The sequence below is a fragment of the Pelophylax lessonae genome (assembly GCF_965119305.1).
Source record: "Pelophylax lessonae genome assembly, chromosome: 2".
Taxonomy (NCBI): domain Eukaryota; kingdom Metazoa; phylum Chordata; class Amphibia; order Anura; family Ranidae; genus Pelophylax; species Pelophylax lessonae.
The window spans coordinates 565,270,912-565,295,954 of NC_138769.1; the positions used below are offsets into that span (position 1 = coordinate 565,270,912).

The following is a 25,043-nucleotide window of genomic DNA, read 5'->3' on the forward strand; positions in this document are numbered from 1 at the left end:
CTCCATTCACACCTGGGCGTTTTTGAGCGTTTTGCAGCTCCAAAAACGCTAAAAAAAACGTTCCAAAACGCCCAACAAGTAAAACCCCATTCAGTTAAATGGCCCCTGTTCACATCTGAGCGTTTTAACACCTGAAGCAAAACGCCTGTAGCTGAAAAAAGTACATAAGCTTCTTTTTGGGCTGATTACCAGCGTTTTTGATAGATGTCAATGCCTGCCTCCAAAAACGCCTGAAAATCGTGGTAAAAATGGCTGTAACAATCGCGTAAAAAACACGCGAAAACGCTACGCTCAAGTGTGAATGCAGCCTAAGGGCTCTTTCACACGGCCGCTCTGTGTGAGAGCTCCGCTGCGGTCCTTTTTTTTTTCCATCATCCGCATATCATCCCATCCGTTTGCGGATGATATGCGGACATAATGTAAGTCTATGGGGATTGTGGATGTCAGCGGATGACACCGCTGACATCCGATTTTCCTTCCTTTCCGTTTTTTGAACGGAACAAAAATAGGGTTTTGTTCAGTTCCAAAAAACGGAACAGAACTGACAGGAAGAAAATCGGATGTCAGCGGATGGTATTCCGCTGACATCCGCAATGCCATAGACTTACATTATGTCCACAAATCATCCGCAAAAAAATAGGATGATTTGCGGACATACGGAGCGCCCGTGTGAAAGGGCCCTAACAGACAGAAGTCCATTCCTTTGATCTAAAAGAAGGAAAAGATACATTGTAAAGCATTGTGTTTATAGTTATCTAGCAGCCTTAACAATGTAGATAAACATTTGCCAGGGCTCTTTTTTTTTTTTTTCTAGCTTGAAAAAGGAGCGCGTGCTGGTATCCCACCGCAGTGCGCATGCTCCGAAACGTGTCGTCAGCAAGCCGGAAGATCCTCGGACGGCGAGTGTGGCTCACCGTGCGGTCCTAGCCTCAGTCTGACTCCAGATACACCACCTCACTTCCTGCTGGACAGGAACCAGAAAGACACAGAGGATCACTGAACATCAGCGGTGGCCCCATGCCGATCATGGACGCCGGAAAACCTATCTACATTTACTTACTCAGATGTAAGTTTTTAATGTACCTCGCTGATTAAATGTTGCAGTCTTTACTCAGAGGCACCTGTCTTCTCTCTTTGGGTCTTGCATGTCTGGAGATTGCTTCCGCTCCCCACTAGGCTGGCCTTGAGTTCATGGACTGTTTCTCTTCCCACATCACAAAGACTATTAGGGCAGCCTACATGGCTACCCCATGGAAAACAATTTAGTGTTTTATGCTATCTGCTTGCGCCACCATGTATATACTTTTTATCTTTTTTTTTTTTGACAGCTGTGAGTGAGCAGAGAACGGCACTAAGTTTCCATTCACATATAGGCATTTCGGATCACGGGCATAAATACCACAATTCTGCCCGCAATCCCGGACCATTGCAAGTCGCGGGATGCCCGTGTGATTCCCATGACTTGCAATGGCACCACAAACATGGCACGATTTTGCCGCGATTGTCGCCCGACCAATCGCAGTGAAATCGTGCAAACAGAATCGCGGGACGCCTGTCACCCAAAACAAGTTCTTGTACTGTTTGCACGACAGACGACAATCGCGCCATGCGTGGGGTGCCATTGCAAGTCATGCGAATCACACGGGCATCCCGCAACTTGCAAAGGTTCAGGATCGTGGGCAGAATCGTGGCAATTCTGCCCGTGATCCGAAATGCCTATATGTGAATGGAGCCTAAGAATCGAGGACATGCTGTTTTAAGATAGTGAGGGGGGGTGAATCGAGATTGCGATTTTTTAACAATTATTCATGCAGCTCTACACTCGATATAACCAAGGCATGCAGAATACCATCTCTGATACACAACACATCAAACCATGAAGCAGATGGGCTACAGCAGCAGCAGACCACACCAGGTTTCACTCCTGTCAGTTAACAGGAACCTAAGGCCACAATTTACACATGCTCAGAAAAATTGGACAATAGATGATTGGAAAAACGTTGCCTGGTCTGATTGATCTCGATTTCAGCTGCAAAATTTATATTGTAGGGTTGGAATTTGGCGTAAACAACATGAAAGCATGGATCCATACTGCCTTTTAACAACGGTTCAGGCTGGTGGTGGTGTAATGGTGTGGGGGATATTTTCTTGGCATACTCTGGGCCCCATAGTACCCATTGAGCATCGTTTAAAGAGGAAGTAAACCCTCCTCTGCAACTTGTACCTATAGGTACGCCTTATCATAGGCTTACCTATAGGTACTGTAAATATCTCCTAAACATGCACCGTTGACATGACATCATTGGCGCATGTGCTCTGAAGGAACGGCCGCTCATGCCGTTCCTTCAGAGCCCCGTGCCGTGACCGGCGGCATGCGCGGGAGTGACGTCATCGTGGCTCCAGCCAATCAGATGCCACAAACCCGGAAGAAGGGTGACCGAACATGTCATCCATGAGACAGGTGAGCGGGCGGCACTGCAGGGCTTCGTTCTAAGGTAAGTATTTCATAATGAGCTAGTATGCGATGCATACTAGCTCATTATGTGTTTGTCTTTCAGGTGTTCGTTTTTTTAAAAAAAAAATTCTGAGGTTTAAAACCTCTTTAACTGCCACAGCCTACCATATCCATCCCTTTATGACTAGTGTACCCATCTTCTGATGGCTACATCGAGCACCATGTCCCAAAGCTCAAATCATCTCACCACTGGTTTCTTGAACATGACAATGAGTTCACTGTACTCCAATGGCCTCCACAGTCACCAGATCTCAATCCAATAGAGCACCTTTGGGATGTGGTGGAACGGGAGATTCACCTCATGGATACGCAGCCGACAAATCTGCAGCAACTGTGTAATGCTATCATGTCACTATGGACCGAAAACTCTGAGGAATGTTTCCAACACCTTTTTGAATCTATGCCTCAAATAATTAAGGCAAAAGGGGTCCTACCAAGTACTAGCAAGCAAGGTGTACCCAATAGAGTGGTCAGGGAGTGTATGTAAGCTGTAGAGTGGAGAAAAGGGTTGAAGGAAAGAGAACACAACCGTGAGAAGGAAAGGTAGGGAGTACATGTTACAAGGTGGAGAGATTAGGAAGCAGACTGGTAAAAGAAAGATGAAAAAGTAGGATGGAGAAACATTGGATACCTGAAGTCTGGTATTTTGCAAAGCAGTTTGTTAGCAATTTTCTTTTTGTGCCTTAACTTAAAGCATATCCTACCCACCCCTTCCCCTCCAACGTCATTTTTTTTTTTTAAACCCCTTCTTCAGAGTTCAGCACAGTTCAGATACTCCCGCTGACCCAATGACGCCCCACTAGGATCGCCCCCTCCATCTTTACTAAATAAAAGGCTTTGCCTCCTGGAATATGTGACATGTATATCCCAGGAGGCAAAGAGGACAGTGCACCTTATTTGCATAGGCAAACAGGGGAGCAGGGCTGGACACTTTATCAAAAGTAGGTATTTAAAGAAAAAAAGAAAAAGGATATCCATGAAGAGAACCGGGGGAGGGATCATGTTTTAGAGGGTGAAGATCTGCTTGAAGTGCAATGCTTAAGTGTACTTGGTACTTCAAGGTGGTACCTAAATAAATATACGCGATAAGGGGGTGTGCGCAGGGAGTAAACATACGCGATAAGGGGGTGTGCGCAGCGAGCAAACATAAGCGATAGGGGGGTTTGCACAGCAAGCAAACATTCACAATAGGGGGGCTGTGCGCACTGCGCAGCAAGCAAACATACGCGATAGGGGGTGTGCGCAGGGAGTAAACATACGTGATAAGGGGGTGTGCGCAGGGAGAAAACATACGGGATAAGTGGGTGTGCGCAGGGAGAAAACATACGCGATAAGGGGGTGTGCGCAGGGAGTAAACATACGCGATAAGGGGGTGTGCGCAGGGAGTAAACATACGCGATAAGGGGGTGTGCGCAGGGAGTAAACATACGCGATAAGGGGGTGTGCGCAGGGAGTAAACATACGCGATAAGGGGGTGTGCGCAGGGAGTAAACATATGCGATAAGGGGGTGTGCGCAGGGAGTAAACACAGGCGATAAGGGGGTGTGCGCAGGGAGTAAACACACGCGATAAGGGGGTGTGCGCAGGGAGTAAACACACGCGATAAGGGGGTGTGCGCAGGGAGTAAACATACGCGATAAGGGGGTGTGCGCAGGGAGTAAACATACGCGATAAGGGGGTGTGCGCAGGGAGTAAACATACCCGATAAGGGGGTGTGCGCAGGGAGTAAACACACGCGATAAGGGGGTGTGCGCAGGGAGTAAACACACGCGATAAGGGGGTGTGCGCAGGGAGTAAACACACGCGATAAGGGGGTGTGCGCAGGGAGTAAACACGTGATAAGGGGGTGTGCGCAGGGAATAAACCTGCATGACATCACCACCTGTTGATGACGCTTGCCTATTCTCTACCATGTAAAGTTGATGGCTGAGTTTTCCACACGTGTCTTGTTGGGTTAATTTTTAATTTGGTTTGCAGCAGCCAGTTCATTTCCATGGAATATTTGCAAGCAGGATTTTCATTTTTCCTCACCATACTCTCTTTACAAGTCATGTGTCTGAGAACATGTTTGTACATATTAGTAACAGTGTTACCCCCTGTGAATGACCGTTCTGCCACCAAGGGCTTGTTTTTTAATGCAGAAATCCCATGAGCCAATCCAATGAGCCTAGTTCACACCATTGCAGCGCTTTCATGTGCATATAAAAACAATACATCATGCTGCATTTTTCCACACTGCAACACACAAATGTATACAAATGCAACTTAGTAAAAGAAATAAACTGAAATGAATAAAATATAGTAAAACAGGCATGTAAATACACTGATACACTGCAAACAGAAAGACAAAGTGAGTGCAGAGAGAATGATATAAATGAGCCCTGAAGTAGGGATCTAATGAAGGGGGAGGGGACAGGTGTCAGTGTGTGCAGTGAATGGAGCATGATGCTGCCACCATACAGCACACTACGATCAGGGGATGCTCTGGGGACACACTACACACTCATACACCGCTAGAAACACGTTGAAAAAAGCTTTCCGGTGAGTTAGCAGTCAGTGATGTGCACAGCACACACCATTGCCTTCTAGCAGCCCTCCACTCACCGGATTCATCGGTCACATAGGGAGTGGCCATCTTGGTCCTCTCAACACGTTCACTTCCGTCGCCGCCGGTGTAACGTGAAAGCAAGCATGCGGGAATCTCTGCCTGCGTGCCCGTTCCCGCGCGCGCGCCCCCGCTGTGAGTACTGCGCATGTGCGTCCGTCCTGCAGGAGGTGTTGCTCGTCACGTGGGGCGGAGTAGTGGTGTTGCGTGAAATATTTCGGAGTGTCTGTGATTAGTGCGGGTATGTGCCTTGGCTTCTCCATTTATCCTCGTGTCTGTAACCTAACAAGGATTTAAAATGTCATTTTTGCATAGTATGGGCAATGGCTCCTGTCCACAGGGTCACTTTAACCACTGACCCTGGCATTTTCTGACATTTGTTTACAAGTTAAAGTGGTTGTAAATCCACGCTAAAGACTTTTACCTATAGGTAAGTCTATAGCCCCGTACACACGTACCGAATGTCTGCCGAACGATCGGCCGTCTTTTGTCCGGTGCTGTCCTGTCGGCTGAAAAGTGCTAAAGACTGCACACAAATTTTGTCGGCCAACAACAGCCGACTGCAGAAGTGATGTCATGTGATGGTTAACTTTCCTTGTCTTTTTTTTTTTCTGAGCATGCCCAGTCTTGCTAATCTGCTGTTTGTCGGCCGAATTCTGTACTGACTAAGGAACAATCAGCCGTTCTGGTGACGGCCAACAAAAATTTTATAGCCTGCACACCCGATTCTGTTCGCCCAAAAAGTCGTTGTCGGAAGCATCATACTAACAAGCCGACAATCGGCCGATCGTTCGGCGGCCGAATATTTACGGCCGACAATCGGTACGGGCCTTTAAGGCTTACTTATAGGTGCTATAAATATCTCCTAAACTTGCACCATTTAGGAGATATTTACAGTGCATGCAGCCGATGACGTCATCAGCGCATGCCCTCTGAAGGAACGGGCACCCATGCTGTTCCTTCAGAGCCCAGTGGCGTGAACGGCGGCTCCCACGCGCATGCGTGGGAGTGATGTTATCGCGCCTCTGGCCAATCAGATGGCCGGAGGATGCGATCCAGGAAGCAGGACAGCCGAACATGTCGGCCGTCCTGTCGGCACTGCGGGGGCTTTGTTTTTAGGTAAGTACTTCTTAAAGCGGAGTTCCGGGCACAAAATCGATATTTTTTTTTTTTTGTGCCCGTCCGCTTCTTCCCCTTAACCTGAAACAGAATTGGATAGTTAGATTTTTTTTTTCTATTCACTCACCTTGTAATTGAAGATCGAAGATACTCACCTAGTCTTCACTTCCTCCCTCTGCGCCGCGGCTCACCCGTCACTTCCTGGCTTGCACTGATTCCTGGGAGCTGAACGTCATCGCTCCCAGGAATCAATGCGACGGCACCGGCCCCGCTCGTCACTTCCGGGCGACGCCGCATTCCCCTGCTAAACAGCTTCTGGGCATGCCCAGAAGCTGTGGAGGAATGCGGCGCCGCACCGGAAGTGACGAGAGGGGCCGGTGCAGGCGCATTCTGGGACAAGAAGACGCGGAAGAAGACACAGAAGAGGACCGCGCCGGCTTCAGCTGCCCACAAGAGAGATGGAAACGCTGTGGAAGAAATTTTATAAGTAAGTATTTCTTCTTGCAGGTAAGTGAGAACCGGGACAGATCAGAGGCTAGCCATTGTGGAATGTGCTAGCCCTGACTGTCCCGGGGGTATGTTCAGTGAAAAATGAATTCTGTGCCCGGAACTCCGCTTTAATGAGCTAGTATGCGATGCATACTAGCTCATTATGCCTTTGTCTTTACAGGTTTTTGTTTTTTCACATTTTTTTCAGCAGGTTTACTTCCTCTTTAAAATCAGTATTTCTCTTTCATTCATTGACGGACACCGCTCCTGATATTCTTAACCATTGGGTTATACTGCCCCCTACAAGAGTAGGACACTAGGCAGAAAAAAAGTCTGGCTACACCCACGGGCAGTCCCAGGGCGTTCACTCCCTCTCTCTCCCTGATATAGGCACTCCGTTTTTTCTGCCTAGTCAGGAGTAAGGACCTAGCTCCTTGCTGGGCTCTCTGGTCCTTGGCAACATTTTTTCTTTTAGCTATAATTTTTATTCCTTTGAAATCTACAATCAACTGCTGGACTGGGCAACGGGCTGGATAATCTAAATCCAGTGGTCACCCCTGTCTGGCCAGCGAGCGCCAGGAGATACTTTAGCTCTGCACTAGGTCGGCCGCGACATATCCTCACTGGACAGGGGCTGGCCTGTGAGTTATACGCCTCGTGAGTTCGCATACAATTAGGTCTCGGCGTAAGTCGCAGTGTTCCTCCTGGCCAGCAGCCCCTCCATTTCGATGGGGAGGGGTTCTGTCTGGAGTAGTGGCTGCCTGGTTCCTGGTATGGTGAGTAACTGTTCCCCCTGACCCCCTGGGGGGTTTTGGGGTGGACGTGGGCCCCTCCATGGTATGGTCAGACCCCCGGGTTTCCCTCCTTCCCGCTAGGCACCTCCCCCACCTGTCTCCTCATCCTACCCCCCTCCACTAATGCTGTGTGGGTGGTCTGGTACACCTCCCCATGGGGGCAGGGTGCTATGGGGGTGGGGGTTATGCCCCTGGCAACTGATCGATTGACTGTGCGGGTTGTTGTACCTGGTGGGATTTTTACATTTTCTTGTAGCTTTTTTGCTGCAATGCACAGCGGCCATGTTTGTGTAGTCTGGTGGCCATTTTGCGGTGGTCTGCTATAGAAAACAGCGGCGGCCATGACAGTGGAGCCCTATGGGTGGCTATTTTCGACGGTGGGAGCCCCTTCCTCATCCCCCTGGTGCTGACTCCTGGATCCTTTCCTTTCCTAATCGCCGTACATGCAGTACAGATTCTCCTTGTGGCTACAGTGCCTGGTTTCTGTGGGGTGGTGAGTCTGGTGGGGTCCTCTCCCTTTCTGAGGATTGATTGGGGCTCTGTGACTGGCAACCGGGTGTGCTGCCAGAGGGGTTGGGTTGTCCCTTTGTAGTGTTGTACGCTTTTTTGTGGGGTCCCCCTGGTGACTCATGGAGTCTTTTTTAGAGCACATCTCCCCACCTGACCCCCTCTCTGAGGCGGCAGGGCCCTCCATTTCAGACCACTGACGGCGGTCCTGGAGTTCTTTGTGTTCTGGGTATAGTTAGCTTTTGGGTGACGGGTCGGCAAAAAAAGCGCCCCCTGCCTCATCTGTCCCCTCAGATCCTTAATCTGATTTGACCGCCGCTGACGTGGGTCAACCTGCTTGTGTCTGCGAACACACGCCCTGAATCCTCGAATAGTGAGGAGGAATCCTCTCCTACAACCACACACAAAAATGCGCTTGGGGTCGCACTAATTGTATCTGTGCGTGAGACCCTAAAGATAGAGGACACCGCTGCAACGGAGGTGCAGGTCCCCTTTGGCACTCACAAGCCATCTAGAGCACCAATGTGTAGCCTTTCCCCTCCTATTTTGACAGAATTGTCAATACAGAGTGGGGACGACCAAAGCATCCCCTTGGGGTCCCTAAGCGCTTTGCTAGGCGATACCCCTGTAAGGAGTCCCTTCTTAAGAAGTGGACTGTTTCACCAGTGGTGGACCCTCTGGTTTCCAGATTAAACAAGGTAACCATAATTCTGGTTGAAGAGTCCCTGGCCTTTAAGGACCCGGCTGACAGGAAGGTGGAGGCTGTGGTCCGCAATATGTACACCCTGGTTGGTTCGGCACTGAGGCCAATATTCACCATTGCCTTGGTGTCGCAGACACTGAGTTAAATTGGCTAAGCTGTTTCGCCATTACCTGGAGGGGGAGCAGCCCCCTCCTGCATTTGCTAAGCTGGCCGGCCAGCTGGTCCAGAGGCTGCAGTTTATCTGTGATGCCTCTTTGTATGCGGCTCCCCTAGTGGCTCGGCTCTCTGTTTCTACAGTGATTCTTTGGCATGTCTTTTGTCTCTAATGCGGGTCTGTGGACCAGACTTCTAAAAAGACCTTGACTGATCTTCCCGTCTAAGGAGATTGTCTGTTTGGTGCTACCCTGGATGACATCATTAAAGGTCTCACAGGGGGGAAGCGTACCCTTCTTCCACAGGTTACTAAGGGCAAGGACCCTCTTTGTAGATGTGGGCCCTCCTTCTCGGCTCAGAAGAAGTTTTTTTTTTTTTCATCCCTCAGGGTCAACTGACAAGAGATCGATGCCCTTCAGGGCCTCCTCTGGAGGATCCAAGCGAACTTGGTCTGGCAAGTCAAGAGCGGGCTTCTTCAGACCTGAGGACAAGGCCCGTTCAGCTTAAAGGTGTGCCCTCACCCATATCTGGGGTGGGGGAGGTCTTCGCTGGTTCCAGGACCCGTGGACTTTCCCGGTACAAGACAAGTGGGTCCACAAAGTCATACGGTCAGGCTACAAAATCAAGTTTCGTTCCTACCCTCTGGAAAGGTTCTTTCCTTACAACGTGCAACTGGACTGTCCCCGGTCCGCTTACAGGCTCTCTTTGGGGCGGTGCAAGAGCTTTTACTTCAAGGGGTGATTGTCCCGGCTCCAATTTCGAAACATTTTCAGGGTTTTTTCTTAAACCTGTTTACAGTCCCCAGAAGGGAAGGCAAGGTGCGTCCAATTCTGGGCCTCCAGGTGCTGAACTGCTTGTGCAGGTGCAGAAGGTTATTGCCTCCATCGACATCAAGGACGCTTACCTTCACATTTCAATATGTGTCAGTCACCAGCACTTCCTCCGCTTTGCTGTGGGAGAGGAGCATTATCAGTTTGCGGCGTTACCCCTTGGTCTCACCTCCGCTCTTCAGGTTTTCACGAAATTGTTGACCCCGGTGCTAGCATTGTTATGTGACTGGGGGATCGAGGTCCTTGGTTACTTAGATGACCTTCATCTGAGAGCAGAGTCTCCTACTGCACTGGTGGAAAACCTCAAGATCTCCATACAGACTGTGTGAGGAAGTTCGGCTGGATTCTGAATCTTCAGAAGTCTGCCTTGTTTCCTTCCATGAAACTAGACTATCTAGGTCTGACTCTGGACTCAGCCCTAGCCAGAGTACTCCTTCCTCTGGACAAACTCCAGAAACTGCAGGCTGTACTTTGCCTCCTGCTGTACAGCAGATGGTCATTCCTCTGGAATTGCGTGCGAGTGCTGGGCCTGATGGTGTCTACCTTTTGAGGCGGTCCTGTTTGCACAGTTCCATAGGAGGTCCCTGCAGGGAGATTCTGATGAAATGGGACAAGATTCCGCAGTCTCTGGACAACCAAATCCAGCCGAGCCGGTGTGAAAAAGGGTCCCTGATCTGGTGGCTTCATTCTCCGGCACTCTGCCAGGGCAAATCTATCCTCCCATGTATTGGTCGGTGGTCACCACGGATGCCAGCCTGTCGGATTGGGTAGGCGTTCTCTACAGAAATTCTGCTCAGGGTGTCTGAACCATGCAAGAGTCCAGACTACCGATCATTATCCTGGAGCTCCGACCGATCAGACTGTGCCTGGAACATTGGATGGATCATCTCCAAGGATGTCTAGTGCGTATTCAATCAGACAATGACACAGTCGTGGCTTATGTCAATCACCAAGGGGGCACAAGAAGTGTCTCGGCGGCTCTGGAGGTACCTGGCATTCTCAGGTGGGCAGAATGTTCGTTCCAGCCCTTTCTGCCGTACACATTCCCGGAGTGGAAAACTGGTAGGTGGATTACCTTAGTCGGCAGGCATTGGATCAGGGGGAATAGTCTCTTCATCCAGAGGTGTTTCATCAGTTGTGTCTCTGGTGGGGTACCTCCGGGGTGGATCTGTTGGCGTTTCGGTTCAACAGAAAGATGCAGAGGTTCATGGCACAGTCACGGGATCCTTCTGGCGGATGCAACAGGCGTGCTGGTGACCCCCCTTGGTATCGTCTGATTTACGCCTTCCCTCCTCTCAAGCTTCTGCCATGACTTCTACGCAGGATGGAGGCAGAAGGTATTCTGGTCATCTTAGTGGCCTCAGACTGGCCTCGCCGGGCTTGGTACACCGATCTGGTGCTGCTGATCACCGATGTTCCTTGGAAGCTTCTTTTCATGGAGGATCTGTTGTCCCAAGGGCCAATCTTCCACCCTGCTTTACAGTCACTGGCTTTGATGGCTTGACTGTTGAAAGCCAGGTACTGAAGGATAGGGGTTTGTCTAAATCTGTGATTCCAACGCTGTTAAAAAGCTAGGAAATCAACTTCTAGGAAGATCTACCATCGTACATTGAAGGCGTACATCGCGTGGTGTGAGACCCTTGGGGTTCATCCTCGCTCCTTCTCAGTGGCACGGATCTTGAATTTCCTTCACGGGGGCTTGAACAGAATTGGCCTTGAGTACCATCAAAGGTCAGGTGTCAACTTTTGGTAGTCTTCTTTCAACGACCCTTGGCCACCCTGCTGCGTACCTTTTTTCAGGGTGTTAGCCATTTGGTTTCTCCAGTGCGGTCTCCGTTGCCACCTTGGGTCCTCAATTTGGTGCTTTTGGTCCTCCAGAAGTTTATCTTTAGAATTCTTCAGGAGATTCTCTTGTTTATGCTGTCTCAGAAAGTGGGAATGAAGACATTGTGTTGACTGGTGGCGTTATCCTGTCGTTGACCTTACTTGGTGGTTCACAGAGATAAAGTGGTTCTTCACCCCTGTCCGTCATTCTTTCCAAAGGTTGTCTCTGATTTCCATTTGAATGAAGATATTGTGTTGCCTTCCCTGTGTCCCAGGCCAAAAATTCCGAAGGAAATTTCCTTGCATGCCTTGCATGTGGTTCGGGCAATTAGGGTGTACCTGACACTTTCACAATATTCTATGAAGTGGATGTGTTGGCATCTGCAGATGCCTATTTTGGACGCAAGGTTTTGCCGGCTGCTGTTTAGAGGACTTGGTCCTCTTTGAGGGTGTATTGTTTTTTTGTTGTTTTTTTTCAGGTGGGGTTCAGTTGTTTTGGTTGAGCCCCTGTTGCCTGGTTGGGGACTGTTTTTAGCCTTGGGAATTTTACTGTTCCCACCCCCATGTTTAACACTGCTTTGGGACGTCCCAATGGTTAAGAATATAGGAAGCTGTGTCCATCAATAAACGAAAGAGAAAATGGGATTTTTGACTTACCGTAAAATCCATTTCTCTGATGTTCATTGACGGACACGGCACCCACCCCTCTGTGGAGTTGTATTTTCTCTGACACTGCTTGTAACAAAACTGAGTACCTATAGCAGAGAGAGGGAGTATATCCCCTGCGATTGCCTATAGGCGTAGCCATACTTTTTTTCTGCCTAGTGTCATACTCCTGTAGGCAGCAGTATAACCTAATGGTTAAGAATATCAGGAGCTGTGTCCGTCAATGACCATCAGAGAAATTGATTTTACAGTAAGTCAAAAATCAATTTATTTTTTTTGCTGGAAAATCACTTAGAACCCCCAAACATATATATATATATATATATATATATATATATATATATATATCTTAGCAGAGACCCTAGAGCAGGGGTATTCAAACTATGGCCCTCCAGTTGTTCAGGAACTACAATTCCCATCATGCCTAGTCATGTCTGTGAATGTCAGAGTTTTACAATGCCTCATGGAATGTGTAGTTCCGCAACAGCTGCAGGGCCGTAGTTTGAGGATACCTGCCCTAGAGAATAAAATGGCTGTTGTTGCAATATTTTATGTCACACGGTATTTGAGCAGTGGTCTTTCAAATGCAATTTTTTGGGGAAAAAATACACTTTACTGAATTTAAAAAAACTAAACCATAGAGTTAGCCCAATTTTTTTGTATATTGTGAAAGATGAGGACACGTTGAGTAAATAGATACCTAACATGTTACGGTTTAAAATTGCGCAAACTCGTGGAATGGCAACAAACTACGGTACCTAAAAATCTCGATAGGCGATGCTTTAAACATTTTTAACAGTTACCAGTTTTTAGTTACAGAGGAGGTCTTTTGCTAAAATTATTGCTCTCACTCTGATGATCGCGGTGATACCTCACATTTGGGATTTGAACACTGTTTACATTTACGGCGTGACTTACATATGCATTGTCTTTGGTGTGCGAGCACGCCGGGACAGGGGCAATTTTACATTTTTTTTTTTTATTTTATTCATTTTTTTTTGTGTTTTTCACTGTCCCTTCAAAAAAAAAAATAAATAAATAAAATCTGATCCTTTTTATTGCTGTCACAAGGAATGTAAACATCCCTTGTGACAGTTAGGCCTCTTTCACACTTGTGCGACTTGTCTTACGATTTGGGATTGCAAAGTCACATGACAAGTCATACTCCATGATTTCCAATGAGTACCATTCATATCTGTGCGACTTCAAGTTGCAACAACTTCAAAGTGCACTACTTTGGTCCGACTTTGTGTTTTGAGGTCCATAGACATAGGCATTGCTTCAAGTCCAGTCAAAATCGCGGCAAAATCGTGTGACTTTTAGGTTGCACAAGTGTGAAAGGGGTCTGATAGGTAGTAACAGGTACTCTTTATGGAGGGATCTGGGGTCTAAAAGACCCCAAATCCCTCCTATGTACTTAAAAATATTCAAAACGCCAAAATCTGCCTTTGATATTTTTTTTTTAAATCTGCACAATTGGCAACCGAGTAAACTGGAAGTGACGTCACTTCCAGGTTACTACATCCTAGACCCGATCTAAGCCGAATCCAGCTTTGTTTGGGACTCCAGGTAGCCAACAGACATGCCGACTGGTTGCTCCGGTCTCCCGGTGGGACAGGTAACCTGGGCGGAGTGTTGAAAGGGGGGTCCCCTCCCGCTCTATGTGATAACGGCCAAGCAGCTGCTAAGCCTTATCAGTTGTTATCATAGGAAAGCCAACCGCTGGCTCAGTCTAAACAACCGTACCGGGGTGATGCCTCTAGCTGCAGGCATCACTCCAGTACAACCACTTACTCAAACTGACGTACAGGTACTTCGGTTTGCGGGAAGTGGTTAATGAATAAAAAATAATTAAATAATAAAGTTAGCCCAATTGTTTTTGTATAATGTGAAAGATGATGTTACGCCGAGTAAATAGACATCTAACATGTTACGCTTTAAAATTGCGCACGCTCGTGAAATGGCAACAAACTACGGGACTTAACCTTCCTGGCGGTCTGATTATGTCAGGATTTCTGTGCTAAAAGCGGTACATTGTTTTGCATGGAAATCTATTGTTTTATATTTAAATACTCACCCTCCCCTGAGATCCCCCCGCTGTCCTTCAGCCATCCTTCCGTTGTCCTCCCAGCCGATGCCGTCACCTGTCTTCCGGTTCCCTTCCCTGCGAGCGTTGCGACGCAGGGGGGTGAAACCGGCGGTAATTTCAAAAATTTAAATAAACCAAATGACATGATACAAAGTTGTGATCCTAACGGATTACACTGCATCATGCCATTTCACCACAGGATTGCACCTGGTGACTTTTCCAGTGCCCTGCCTGTGCTTTTCCAGTGCTTTGTGCCTGGAAAATGGAGAACGACCATGGCATCCAAAAAGCGTTCTTTTTGCGCAAAAGTGCTTTTAGACGAACTGGAAAACATCGACAGCGAAACTGAGTTACTTGAAGAACTGAGTGATAGCGATTCGTTGAAAAATTTGTCATCAGGTACGGAAAGTGACGACAGCGACGATTCTGATGTCTCTTTCTGGCACATCAGAATCATCGCTGTTGTCACTTTCCGTACCTGTTGACGAATTTTCCCATGAATCGCTATCGCTCAGTTCTTCAAATTACTCCGTTTCGCTGTTGCTGTTTTCCAGTTCGTCTGAAAGCGCTTTTGTGCAAAAAAACGCTTTTTGCACACCACAGTCGTTCTCTATTTTCCAGGCACAAAGCACTGGAAAAGCACAGGCAGGGCACTGGAAAAGCCACCAGGTGAAATTCTGTGGTGAAATGGCATGATACATTGTAATCTGTTAGGATCACAGCTTTGTATCATGTCATTTAGTGTATTTATATTTTTGAATTTGCCGCCGGTTCCACCCCCCTGCGTCGCAACACTCGCAGGGAATGGATTTGGAAGGCAAGTGCCGGCATCTGCCGAGCACACAGCAGGGAGAGAGTGTGAGGACGGCGGGGGTTCGCGGAGGGGGATCGCAGAGAAGGGGAGTGTGCTTCTGGGGTAATCCCGAGTGTGGCTCGGGGTTACCGCTTTTGGTACTGAAAGGTAACCCCGAGCCACACTCGGTAATACCGCCAGGGAGGTTAAAATTCTCCATAGACAACGCTTTAAAAATGTTTTACAGGTTGCCTGTTTAGAGTTACAGAGGTGGTCTTGTGCTAGAAATATTGCTCTTGCCCTAACGATCATGGCGATACCTCCCATGTGTGGTTTGAACACCATTCACATATAAAGGAGCAACTTAAGTATGTGGTGGCTTCTGCGTGTGAGCTTGAAAGGGATGGGGCACTTTAATTTTTTTTCTTTTTTCTTTTACACTGTCCCTTTAAATTTTTACTTATTTTTTCATCACTTTTATTCTTATTGCAAGGAATTTAAACATCCGTTGTAAAAGAAATAAGGCATGGCAGGTCTTCTTTATTGAGAGCTCTGGGGTCAAAAAACCCAGATCTCTCATTTACCTTTAAAAGCAAAAAAAAAAAAAGAACAAAACATTTTTCCTTTAACCACTTGCCGACTGCCTAACGACTATCTACGTCGGCAGTCAGCCCCTCACAGGCAAAGTGACGTAGTACTACGTCGCTAGCCTGTGAGGCTCTAGGGAGCGAGCGCGCGCCGCCAGAGGCGCACTCCCGCTTGCTCACGGACCCCCTCCCCCCCCCCCGCGCGTGTGAGCGGCGGACTCGATGTCCACCACTCACTCGCGATCGTCGGTTACACCGGGAGAAAGGCAGACGGCTAATGTAAACAAAGCCGCCTGTCAATCTCCCTTGTGTAACAGCAGAGATCATACGGTCCTGCTATGTAGGACTGTAGATCTCTGCTGTTACATGAAAAGCCACATCCAATCACAGTTAGAAGCGCACCCCTAGGGACACACTTAACCCCTCCTTCTCCAATAAAGTTAACCCCTTCCCTGCCAGTGTCATTTTTACAGTAACAGTGCATATGTATAGCACTGATTACTGTAGTAATGTCACTGGTACCTCCAAAAGTGTAAAAAATGTCAGTCAAGGGTCCGATCTGTCCGCCGCAATGTCGCAGTCCCGCAAAAAAATCGCAGATCGCCGCCATTACCCGTTAAAAAAAAAAAACAATAAAATTACATAAATCTTTCCCGTAGTTAGTAAACGCAATAACTTTTGCGCAAACCAATCAAAATACGCTTCTTGCGATTTTTTTTTTTTTTTTTTTCTTTTTTTTTTTTTTACCAAACATATGTAGCAGAAAACAAATTTGCCTAAAATGTTAAAAAATTTAGATTTTTACATTTTTTTGGGGGAATTTCATATAAAAAAATGTGAAAAATATTGTTATTTTTGCAAAATTGTCGCTTTTTTTTTGTTTATAGCGCATGATCAAAAAATCGCACAGGTGATCAAATACCACCAAAAGAAAGCTCTGTTTGTGGGAAAAAAGGACGTCAATTTCATTTGGGTACAGCGTCGCACGACCGCGCAATTGTCCGTTAAAGTCACGCATTGCCGAATCGCAGAATAGGCCCTGGTCAGGAAGGGGGTAAAATCTTCCGGGGCTTAAGTGGTTAAAGGAAAAAAAATCCCTTGTTTATGCCCGAGAGGCGGAAGTAACATCGCACATCGCTTTGGTCCTCCAAGGGCATAGAGCAGAGTGGGGGCTATCTCGCCCTGACTCTGCTTCCTGCCTAACCATCGGCCATACCGGTGTAGCATGCAGATCAGTGTCCTATGAAATATGGTATCCCATCCCGCAAATGTATACGCGCCGGTTTCAGCCAAAACAAGCTGAGCACCGAGCTGAGACAGCTTCATAGAAATAACCACTTACATGATGGAGCGAAGCCACAGGATGCCACAGAGGACAGAGCAGAGCCACAAGATGCCACAGAGGACGGAGCGGAGCCACAGGATAGCACAGAGGACAGAGCGGAGCCACAGGATGGCACAGAGGAAGGAGCAGGCCCACAGTATGGCACAGAGGACAGAGCGGGCCCACAGGATGAATCAATCAAATGATGGGGGGGTTGCAGTGGGGTGTGCGTTAATTGGGGCAATTCGGTAGTGGGATGGGCGTTAATTGCTGGATGGTGGTCTGTCAGTGGGGGGCATGGGTTCATTACTGGTGGGGTGGAGGTCTGTTGGGGGGGGGGAATTGTTAGTGGGGGATGGGCATTAGTTGGTGGGGGTCTTGTAGTGTGGTGTGGGGGTGGCGGTAGTTGGTGGTCTGTCAGTGGATGGCAGGGGTCATTAGTGGTGGGGCGGGGGTCTGTTAGTGCGGAGTGGGGGAAGGGAGTCTGGTAATGGGTGAGGGGGCGGTCCCTATTTAGGGGGATATAGGTCTGTTGGTGGGGAATGGGGGAGTTGTAGTTGGGGAAGGTGTGGGTCTGTCATTGGGGGGCAGGGGACATTAGTTCCAGTACCAATCCATGCCCTATTTGCACTAGGGCAGCAAAGTCTGCACTGAAAGAGGTGCAGTAGGCAAGCGGAGAGATGACATCATGGTCTCTCCCCACCCTGCATCACCACTGTTCTGCCTTCTGACTGTCATAAGATGGCAGTATAGCTAATGCGCATGTGCCAGTGTTTTGCTGAAAACTACCAACTCCTCAAAATCTCCAACTACGCCCGTCACTTCCGATGACCCTTCAGCAGCAATAATTGGAGATTTTCGATGAGTTGCTTTTTTTACAGAACACTGGCAGCGTATACACTCCGGTACGCAATCAGTTTTCTCCAGTCGCCTTTCAGGACAGCACATTGAGAGAGCGCAGCTCCACCCACTTCAACATGAAACACTGCAAGATTAAAAGCTCCACCTCTTCCACCATGCCTCAGTTTTTGTGTTTCCTCCTCCATGAGGAGACACTGCATGGAACCAGTGTGTGGGGCTGTGCTCTCTCCAGGTGGAGTAGGGTGGGCTTACCCCGTTTTTCATGTTTTGCGGAGACCATCCCAGCACCCCTCCCTGAGGACAAAGGGGTTGTTACGGAGCAGCCGCCTTTTCGAGCTCAGGGGAGCAGAGCTTCGCCGGAGGGTCTCGCCTGTGGGCCGGGGTCCGCTGGTGGGGCTGGTAGGCAGCTCGGGCGGATGTTTCTCTTCCGCATATCGGTCCCTGGTCCCGGCTGTTGGGGGACGGCAGCATCGGTAGGCGGGACTTCGGGCGGGGGCGTGGTGGCTTCGGTTCCAGCCACTAACAGCGCAGAAGGAGGCAGCAGGTCAAGGGTCGGTGCTTCCGCTTCCGGTCTCCACAGGGGGACGCGGGAAGCGGACATTTAAATTCAAATACATGCGGGGAGGATCTGCCCAGCTTGCTGCAGGCTCTGCGATGGAGGACAGAGCCGCAGCGTTGGTGGAAACAGGCGCCGTCAGCACCGGCCCAGCCCAGGTAAGAGAGGTACAGGGGTGCTTCTTTTCTTTACTATTGGGCCTATAGGTTGTTTGGTTGTTCCTCCTTGGGAGCCTGCCCTGCAGTCGGAGGTGTATGTCCTTAGGCTTGCAGGATTGTATGTATTGTCTGGGGGGCTGTTTGTTTTTTAATCAGCAACTAAGTTAGTTATCTGATAGGTGGTTTCTGGTGTGTTTTTTCTTAGGTTAAAGCCACAGTTAAAGCCAGGGCTTCAGCATCTTCAAGGAAGTGTCCTTCTTGCAAGAATCCTCTTAAGGATACCTGGCCTAAGCCACTTTGCAGATCATGTATAGCTGATCTGTTAAAGGAAGAAACAGCCCAACAGAATAGTGATCTGTTTTCATCTGTACAGGAGCGTAAGGATACTTTAAATTCCCTATTAGCTAGGGGATCAGCCTCCCAGACAGATTCCCAGACAGAACAAAATGTATGGGCAATTTCTCAAGCATCCACCTCTAAGTCAGCTGAAGCTTATGACTTATGTGAATGGAAGGACCCTGAGAGGGCCCCCTTTTTCTCCAAATCCCTAAAGAGAAGATTTCCTTTTGAGGATGATGTAGCACATCCCTGGAATAAAAAACCTAAGTTGGATGCGGCTTTTTCACAGGTTTTACGCCGAACAGATCTGGCGTTTGAAGACATGGGGATTTTGAAGGATGCTATGGATAAAAGGGCAGACTCCCTCCTGAAAAAGGCCTGGGATTCCTCTACATCCAGCCTTAGACCGGCCATGGCTTCCACAGTGGTAGCCAGAAACTTAGAATGCTTAGATCAGCTCAGGGGGCATGTGGAGGCTGGAACGGCTAGGAAAGACCTTCTTGATTCCTTTCCACTGCTCATTAAGGCCGTCAAATACATGGCTGATGCCTCAGCTGAATCAATTAGAATGGCAGCAAGGTCGTCGGCTCTGGTGAATTCAGCAAAACGTGCGATTTGGTTGAAAACTTGGACGGGTGACTCGGCCTCTAAGGCCAGACTCTGTGGTTTACCGTTTTCAGGAGACCTGCTCTTTGGTCCGGATTTGGAAACTATCCTGGATAGGACGGCGGATAAGAAAAAGGCCTTTCCTTCCAAGAAGAAACCACCACCAAAGAAAAATGTTCGTCCTTTTCAGCAAACCCAGAAAAGAGATCTGAATCAGAGAACAAAGTTGTCCTCACAGAGAGGAAGAGGAAGGGGTGGTATACTGTTTAAACCACCTGAACAGTCTACAAAAACCAAGTGACATTCCCCTCCCGGTGGGGGGGAGATTGTTAAAATTTCTCCCACAGTGGGAAAAGTATCCTCAAGCCTTTTCGTAAAGATCATTGTGGCTCAGGGGTACAGTCTCGAATTTTCAAGAACCCCTCCAAGCAGGTTTTGGATGACTCCACTTCCAAGAGATCGGGAACAGGCCTCTGCAATGATATCTCTGTTAAAAGAGTTCATTTCTCAAGAGGTAATCACCCAAGTTCCCAGGGGTCAGGAAGGTCAGGGGTTCTATTCACACGTTTTTCTGGTGAAAAAACCTTCGGGCAAGTATCGGTTGATTTTAAATCTGAAGATCTTGAACAAATCAATCAGATACAAGCATTTCAGGATGGATACCATTTATTCTGTAACCAAACTTCTGTCCCCAGGTTGCTTCATGGCTCTGGTGGATTTAAGGGACGCGTATCTACATGTCCCGATAAATCTGTCCTATCAGAAATTCCTGAGATTGGCGATCAATCTAGGAGATTCGGTCTGGCATCTTCAGTTCAGGGCCCTTCCCTTCGGTCTTTCCTCCTCTCCAAGGATATTCACCAAGGTGTTGGCAGAAGCCCTACAGCCTCTGAGACTGAGGGGGATCTCCATCGTTCCATACTTGGACGATCTCCTGATTTTTGCAGATTCCAACAGTCAGTGCCTGTTGCACATTCAAGAAACAAGATTCCATCTAGAGAGATTGGGGTGGCTGCTAAATCTAGAGAAGTCCAATCTAGTTCCTTCCCAAAGGATAATGTTTTTGGGGTACACTTTAGACTCGGTTCTTCAAAGGGTTTTTCTACCTCAAGAGAAGATCTTAAAGGTACAGGCTGCAGTCGCTCACATGCAGACCAATATCCAGGTGTCAGTCCGATCCGCTATGGCAGCTCTGGGTCTACTCACCGCTTCCATTCCAGCGGTTCAGTGGGCGAAGTTCCATTCCCGTCTCTTTCAGAGAAATATACTACAAAGTTGGTCACATCTGGAACCTCTGGAAAAATCCATCAAAATTTCCGAAAAAACAAAAAGAGCTCTTTGGTGGTGGAGAGATACCAGGAATCTGGAGAAGGGTCTGATGTGGTCCTTCCCCCGGAACAAACGTCTGACCACAGACGCCAGCGCCTGGGGATGGGGAGCCCATCTAGATGGTCGGACAGTACAGGGGACCTGGTCCAAACTGGAATCCAAAAGGTCATCCAACTGGAGAGAGTTGAAGGCTATATTTCTGGGTCTTCAGGAGTTTCAGGAAATAATCAAGGGTCAGCATGTACAGATCCTTTCGGACAACATAACAGCAGTGACTTACGTTACAAAACAAGGAGGAACAAGAAGCAGAACTCTCTCAGTTTTGGCGATGCAGCTGCTTTCCTGGGCGGAACAAAATGTGGCCTCCCTAACAGCAATCCACCGAAAGGGGTCACAGAATCTCCTAGCAGACCTGCTAAGCAGAAGGAGAGTATTAGAGGCAGAATGGAGTCTGAATCAGGAGGTTTTCACGATGATTACAGAAGCTTGGGGGTTTCCCCAGGTAGATCTGTTCGCCAACCAACAAAACACCAAGGTTGCGAGATTCTTTTCCCTCCACAGGGAGGATCAGGCTTGGGGGCTGGATGCTCTAGCTCATCAGTGGGACTTCCCTCTGTGTTATGCATTCCCTCCTTTCCAGTTAATACCTCTGGTTCTCAGGAAATTCAAGGAAGAATCCACAGATCTAATTTTGATCACGCCCTTCTTGCCAAAAAGGCCTTGGTTTGCCCTGTTGCTGAATCTGGCTTCAAAATCACAGTGGAAGCTTCCGTCCAGAAGAGATCTTCTGTTTCAGGGGACCCTGTATCATCCGGAATCAGATCAACTTCAGTTGCTGGCGTGGTTTCTGAGGAAGACCTCTTAAAATCCCGGGGTCTTTCTGAGAAACTCATTACCACCCTTCTCTCCAGCAGGAAGAAGGTTACCAGGGACATTTACATGAAGATTTGGAAAAAGTATAATTCATGGTGTTCCACGAAAAAGTTTGAACTTTTGAATTTAATTTCAGTGCTGGAATTTCTCCATGAGGCAATGGAGATGGGATTGGCAGCCAGCACTCTTAAAACCCAAGTAGCGGCACTTTCAGTTTTCTTTGAGAGAACCTTATCTCAAGAGACTTTAATTATAAGATTTTTTAGGGCATTAGCTCGCAATAGACCAGTAGCACTCAAGGTGTTCCCTAGATGGGACCTGTCCATTGTGTTACAGCGATTAACCAAGTTTCCGTTTGAACCTTTGGATGAAGTTCCTTTAACGAATTTAGTTCTGAAAACAATCTTTTTAGTTGCTATCACCTCAGCCAGGAGAGTTAGTGAAATCCAGGCACTTTCAGTTGCGGATCCTTTTATGTCAGTATTTCCGGATCGAGTAGTACTTCGTACAGATCCAGCTTTTCTTCCAAAGGTTGTATCCAATTTTCACCGTACCCAGGAAATTGTGCTCCCAACTTTTTCCTCGATGCCTGCTAACTCGCAAGAGGAGACCTTTCATACATTGGATGTAAGAAGATGTCTTCTTCGTTTCCTTTCTGTAACCAAGGAGTTCAGGAAAACTAATGCTTTATTTGTGCTATTTTTGGGCCCGCGTAAGGGTGAAAGTGCATCCAAAAGTACTTTAGGAAGATGGCTTAGATGGGCCATTGAACAAGCTTACTTGGCCCAGGGGAAAGAACCTCCAGAAGGTGTGGTGGCACATTCAACAAGGTCAGTGGCAACCTCATGGGCTGAAGGGGCTGGTGCTTCGCCTGAGCAGATTTGCAAAGCAGCTACCTGGTCGAGTTTTTCGACTTTCCTCAGACACTACAGGTTGGATCTGTTGTCAGCCACGGATCAGGCTTTTGGCAGAAAGGTTCTGCAAGCTGTAGTCCCACCCTAGGTGTAAGTTACTCGCTTATCCTCTCAATGTGCTGTCCTGAAAGGCGACTGGAGAAAACCTAAGTTACTTACCGGTGACGGTATTTCTAAGAGCCTTTCAGGACAGCAGCAACTACCCTCCCTGGTTTTTTTTATCTTTGTGTTATTTTATTAACAATATTAACCTGTGGTGGTTGTTATGTTTCATTATGTTTTCCAGCATGTCGGAGGATACTCTATAACTGAGGCATGGTGGAAGAGGTGGAGCTTTTAATCTTGCAGTGTTTCCTGTTGAAGTGGGTGGAGCTGCGCTCTCTCAATGTGCTGTCCTGAAAGGCTCTTCGAAATACCGTCACCGGTAAGTAACTTAGGTTTTCGCTTTTCAGGAGGGGATACCATCTTTCATGAGATACTGATCTGCACACAGGATGGAGCGGGAGGAGATATCTTTCATGGGATAAGGAAGACACAATGAGTCGGCGCACGACAGAAGAGATCTCAGAAAAGACTCTGACCAAGTCTACCAATGTCAGAATCGCAGCGAGACGTCTTAAGATATAGGAAGATGCTGGAGAAAAAAGGGGGTCTCACTACTTATAATATATAGACAGACCAGATAATTAAATCAGAAGTCAGCAGGTATACGAAACATATATGATCCAACTCTTGCAAACTAATCCGATTCCGTTAAAATCCTTAAAAAATCCCTATATCTGTCTGAGGTGTATGAAGGTGGGAAGTAAATCCTACTTGTAGACAACTTTCATCAGGTCAATCTATAAACAAAGGAGGTATAAGACGACATATATAATGCGAATCTTTAAAAACATCCAAATCCGATTCCTTGACACTAATTAAAAATTCTAAAATATTAATTCCCAGTAGAATAAAAAGCCTCCTTTTCTAAAAACGACACATAAAGATAAAATGACCTTGATAATCGCAACAGCCAACTGAATCGCAGTAATAGTTGGCTAATTCACAAATGGTGCATGTGTGACCAAATAAATATATATATATATATAAAGTGCCACTGCGCCTATACTATCACGGCTCACTCTGGATCACAGCGCGGGATATTCACAATAGTGCCTTAGAAAATCACTAATTGTCACCTATTAATTGTGCACGGATGAACTTTATTTTTATCACTGCACCAACTGTATTCACCGCACACGGATCATCATTTGCACAAAGATTTGTTTATATATATATATATATATATATATATATATATATACACACCTTTTATGCACATGGACTGTTGAGTGCACATAGAATTATTGATATATATTTATTTTTGATCACTGCACCAGATTGATATATGCGCTTTAAATTATTTATCAGGAATACACACGTATTTGTTATACACCTTTTAGATATTTATTGATATTTGATTATTTTATATTATTTATTGATTCATCATAGCACTTTATATTTATATTATATATATATATTTGGTCACACATGCACCATTTGTGAATTAGCCAACTATTACTGCGATTCAGTTGGCTGTTGCGATTATCAAGGTCATTTTATCTTTATGTGTCGTTTTTAGAAAAGGAGGCTTTTTATTCTACTGGGAATTCATATTTTAGAATTTTTAATTAGTGTCAAGGAATCCGATTTGGATGTTTTTAAAGATTCGCATTATATATGTCTTCTTATACCTCCCTTTGTTTATAGATTGACCTGATGAAAGTTGTCTACAAGTAGGATTTACTTCCCACCTTCATACACCTCAGACAGATATAGGGATTTTTTAAGGATTTTAAAGGAATCGGATTAGTTTGCAAGAGTTGGATCATATATGTTTCGTATACCTGCTGACTTCTGATTTAATTATCTGGTCTGTCTATATATTATAAGTAGTGAGACCCCCTTTTTTCTAAAGCATCTTCCTATATCTTAAGACGTCTCGCTGCGATTCTGACATTGGTAGACTTGGTCAGAGTCTTTTCTGAGATCTCTTCTGTCGTGCGCCGTCTCATTGTGTCTTCCTTATTGTATTGGTATTTAGTGATTAATACTAGAGTTGGCTGCATATAGAATCGGATTGAATCCGAATCTCAGAGTCATTATTTATTTATTTATTCATTTATAACGAGCTGCGGCATATTAGAGGAATCCTCCCACTCGGATACATACGTGACAGCGCATTTATCACCCCACTATTTTATCTTTCATGGGATACCGATCTGCACACAGGATGGAGCGGGAGGGGATACCATCTTTAATGGGATACCGATCTGCACACAGGATAGAGCAGGAGGGATACCATCTTTCGTGGGATACCAATCTTCACACAGGATGGAGCGGGAGGGGATACCATCTTTCATGGGA

General features: G+C 47.0%; 1 protein-coding gene across 1 annotated transcript in view; it reads right to left on the reverse strand.

Annotated features, from left to right (window-relative positions):
• The window catches only part of PYM1 (PYM homolog 1, exon junction complex associated factor), a 40,390-nt gene extending 35,146 nt beyond the window's left edge, over window positions 1-5,244 (reverse strand). The window contains exon 1 of the mRNA XM_082245662.1: window positions 5,120-5,244. Within this exon, the coding sequence (XP_082101788.1) occupies window positions 5,120-5,150 (31 nt within the window). The 5' untranslated portion in view covers window positions 5,151-5,244. The remainder of the gene's footprint in view (window positions 1-5,119) is intronic.
• Window positions 5,245-25,043: the final 19,799 nt, after the last annotated feature.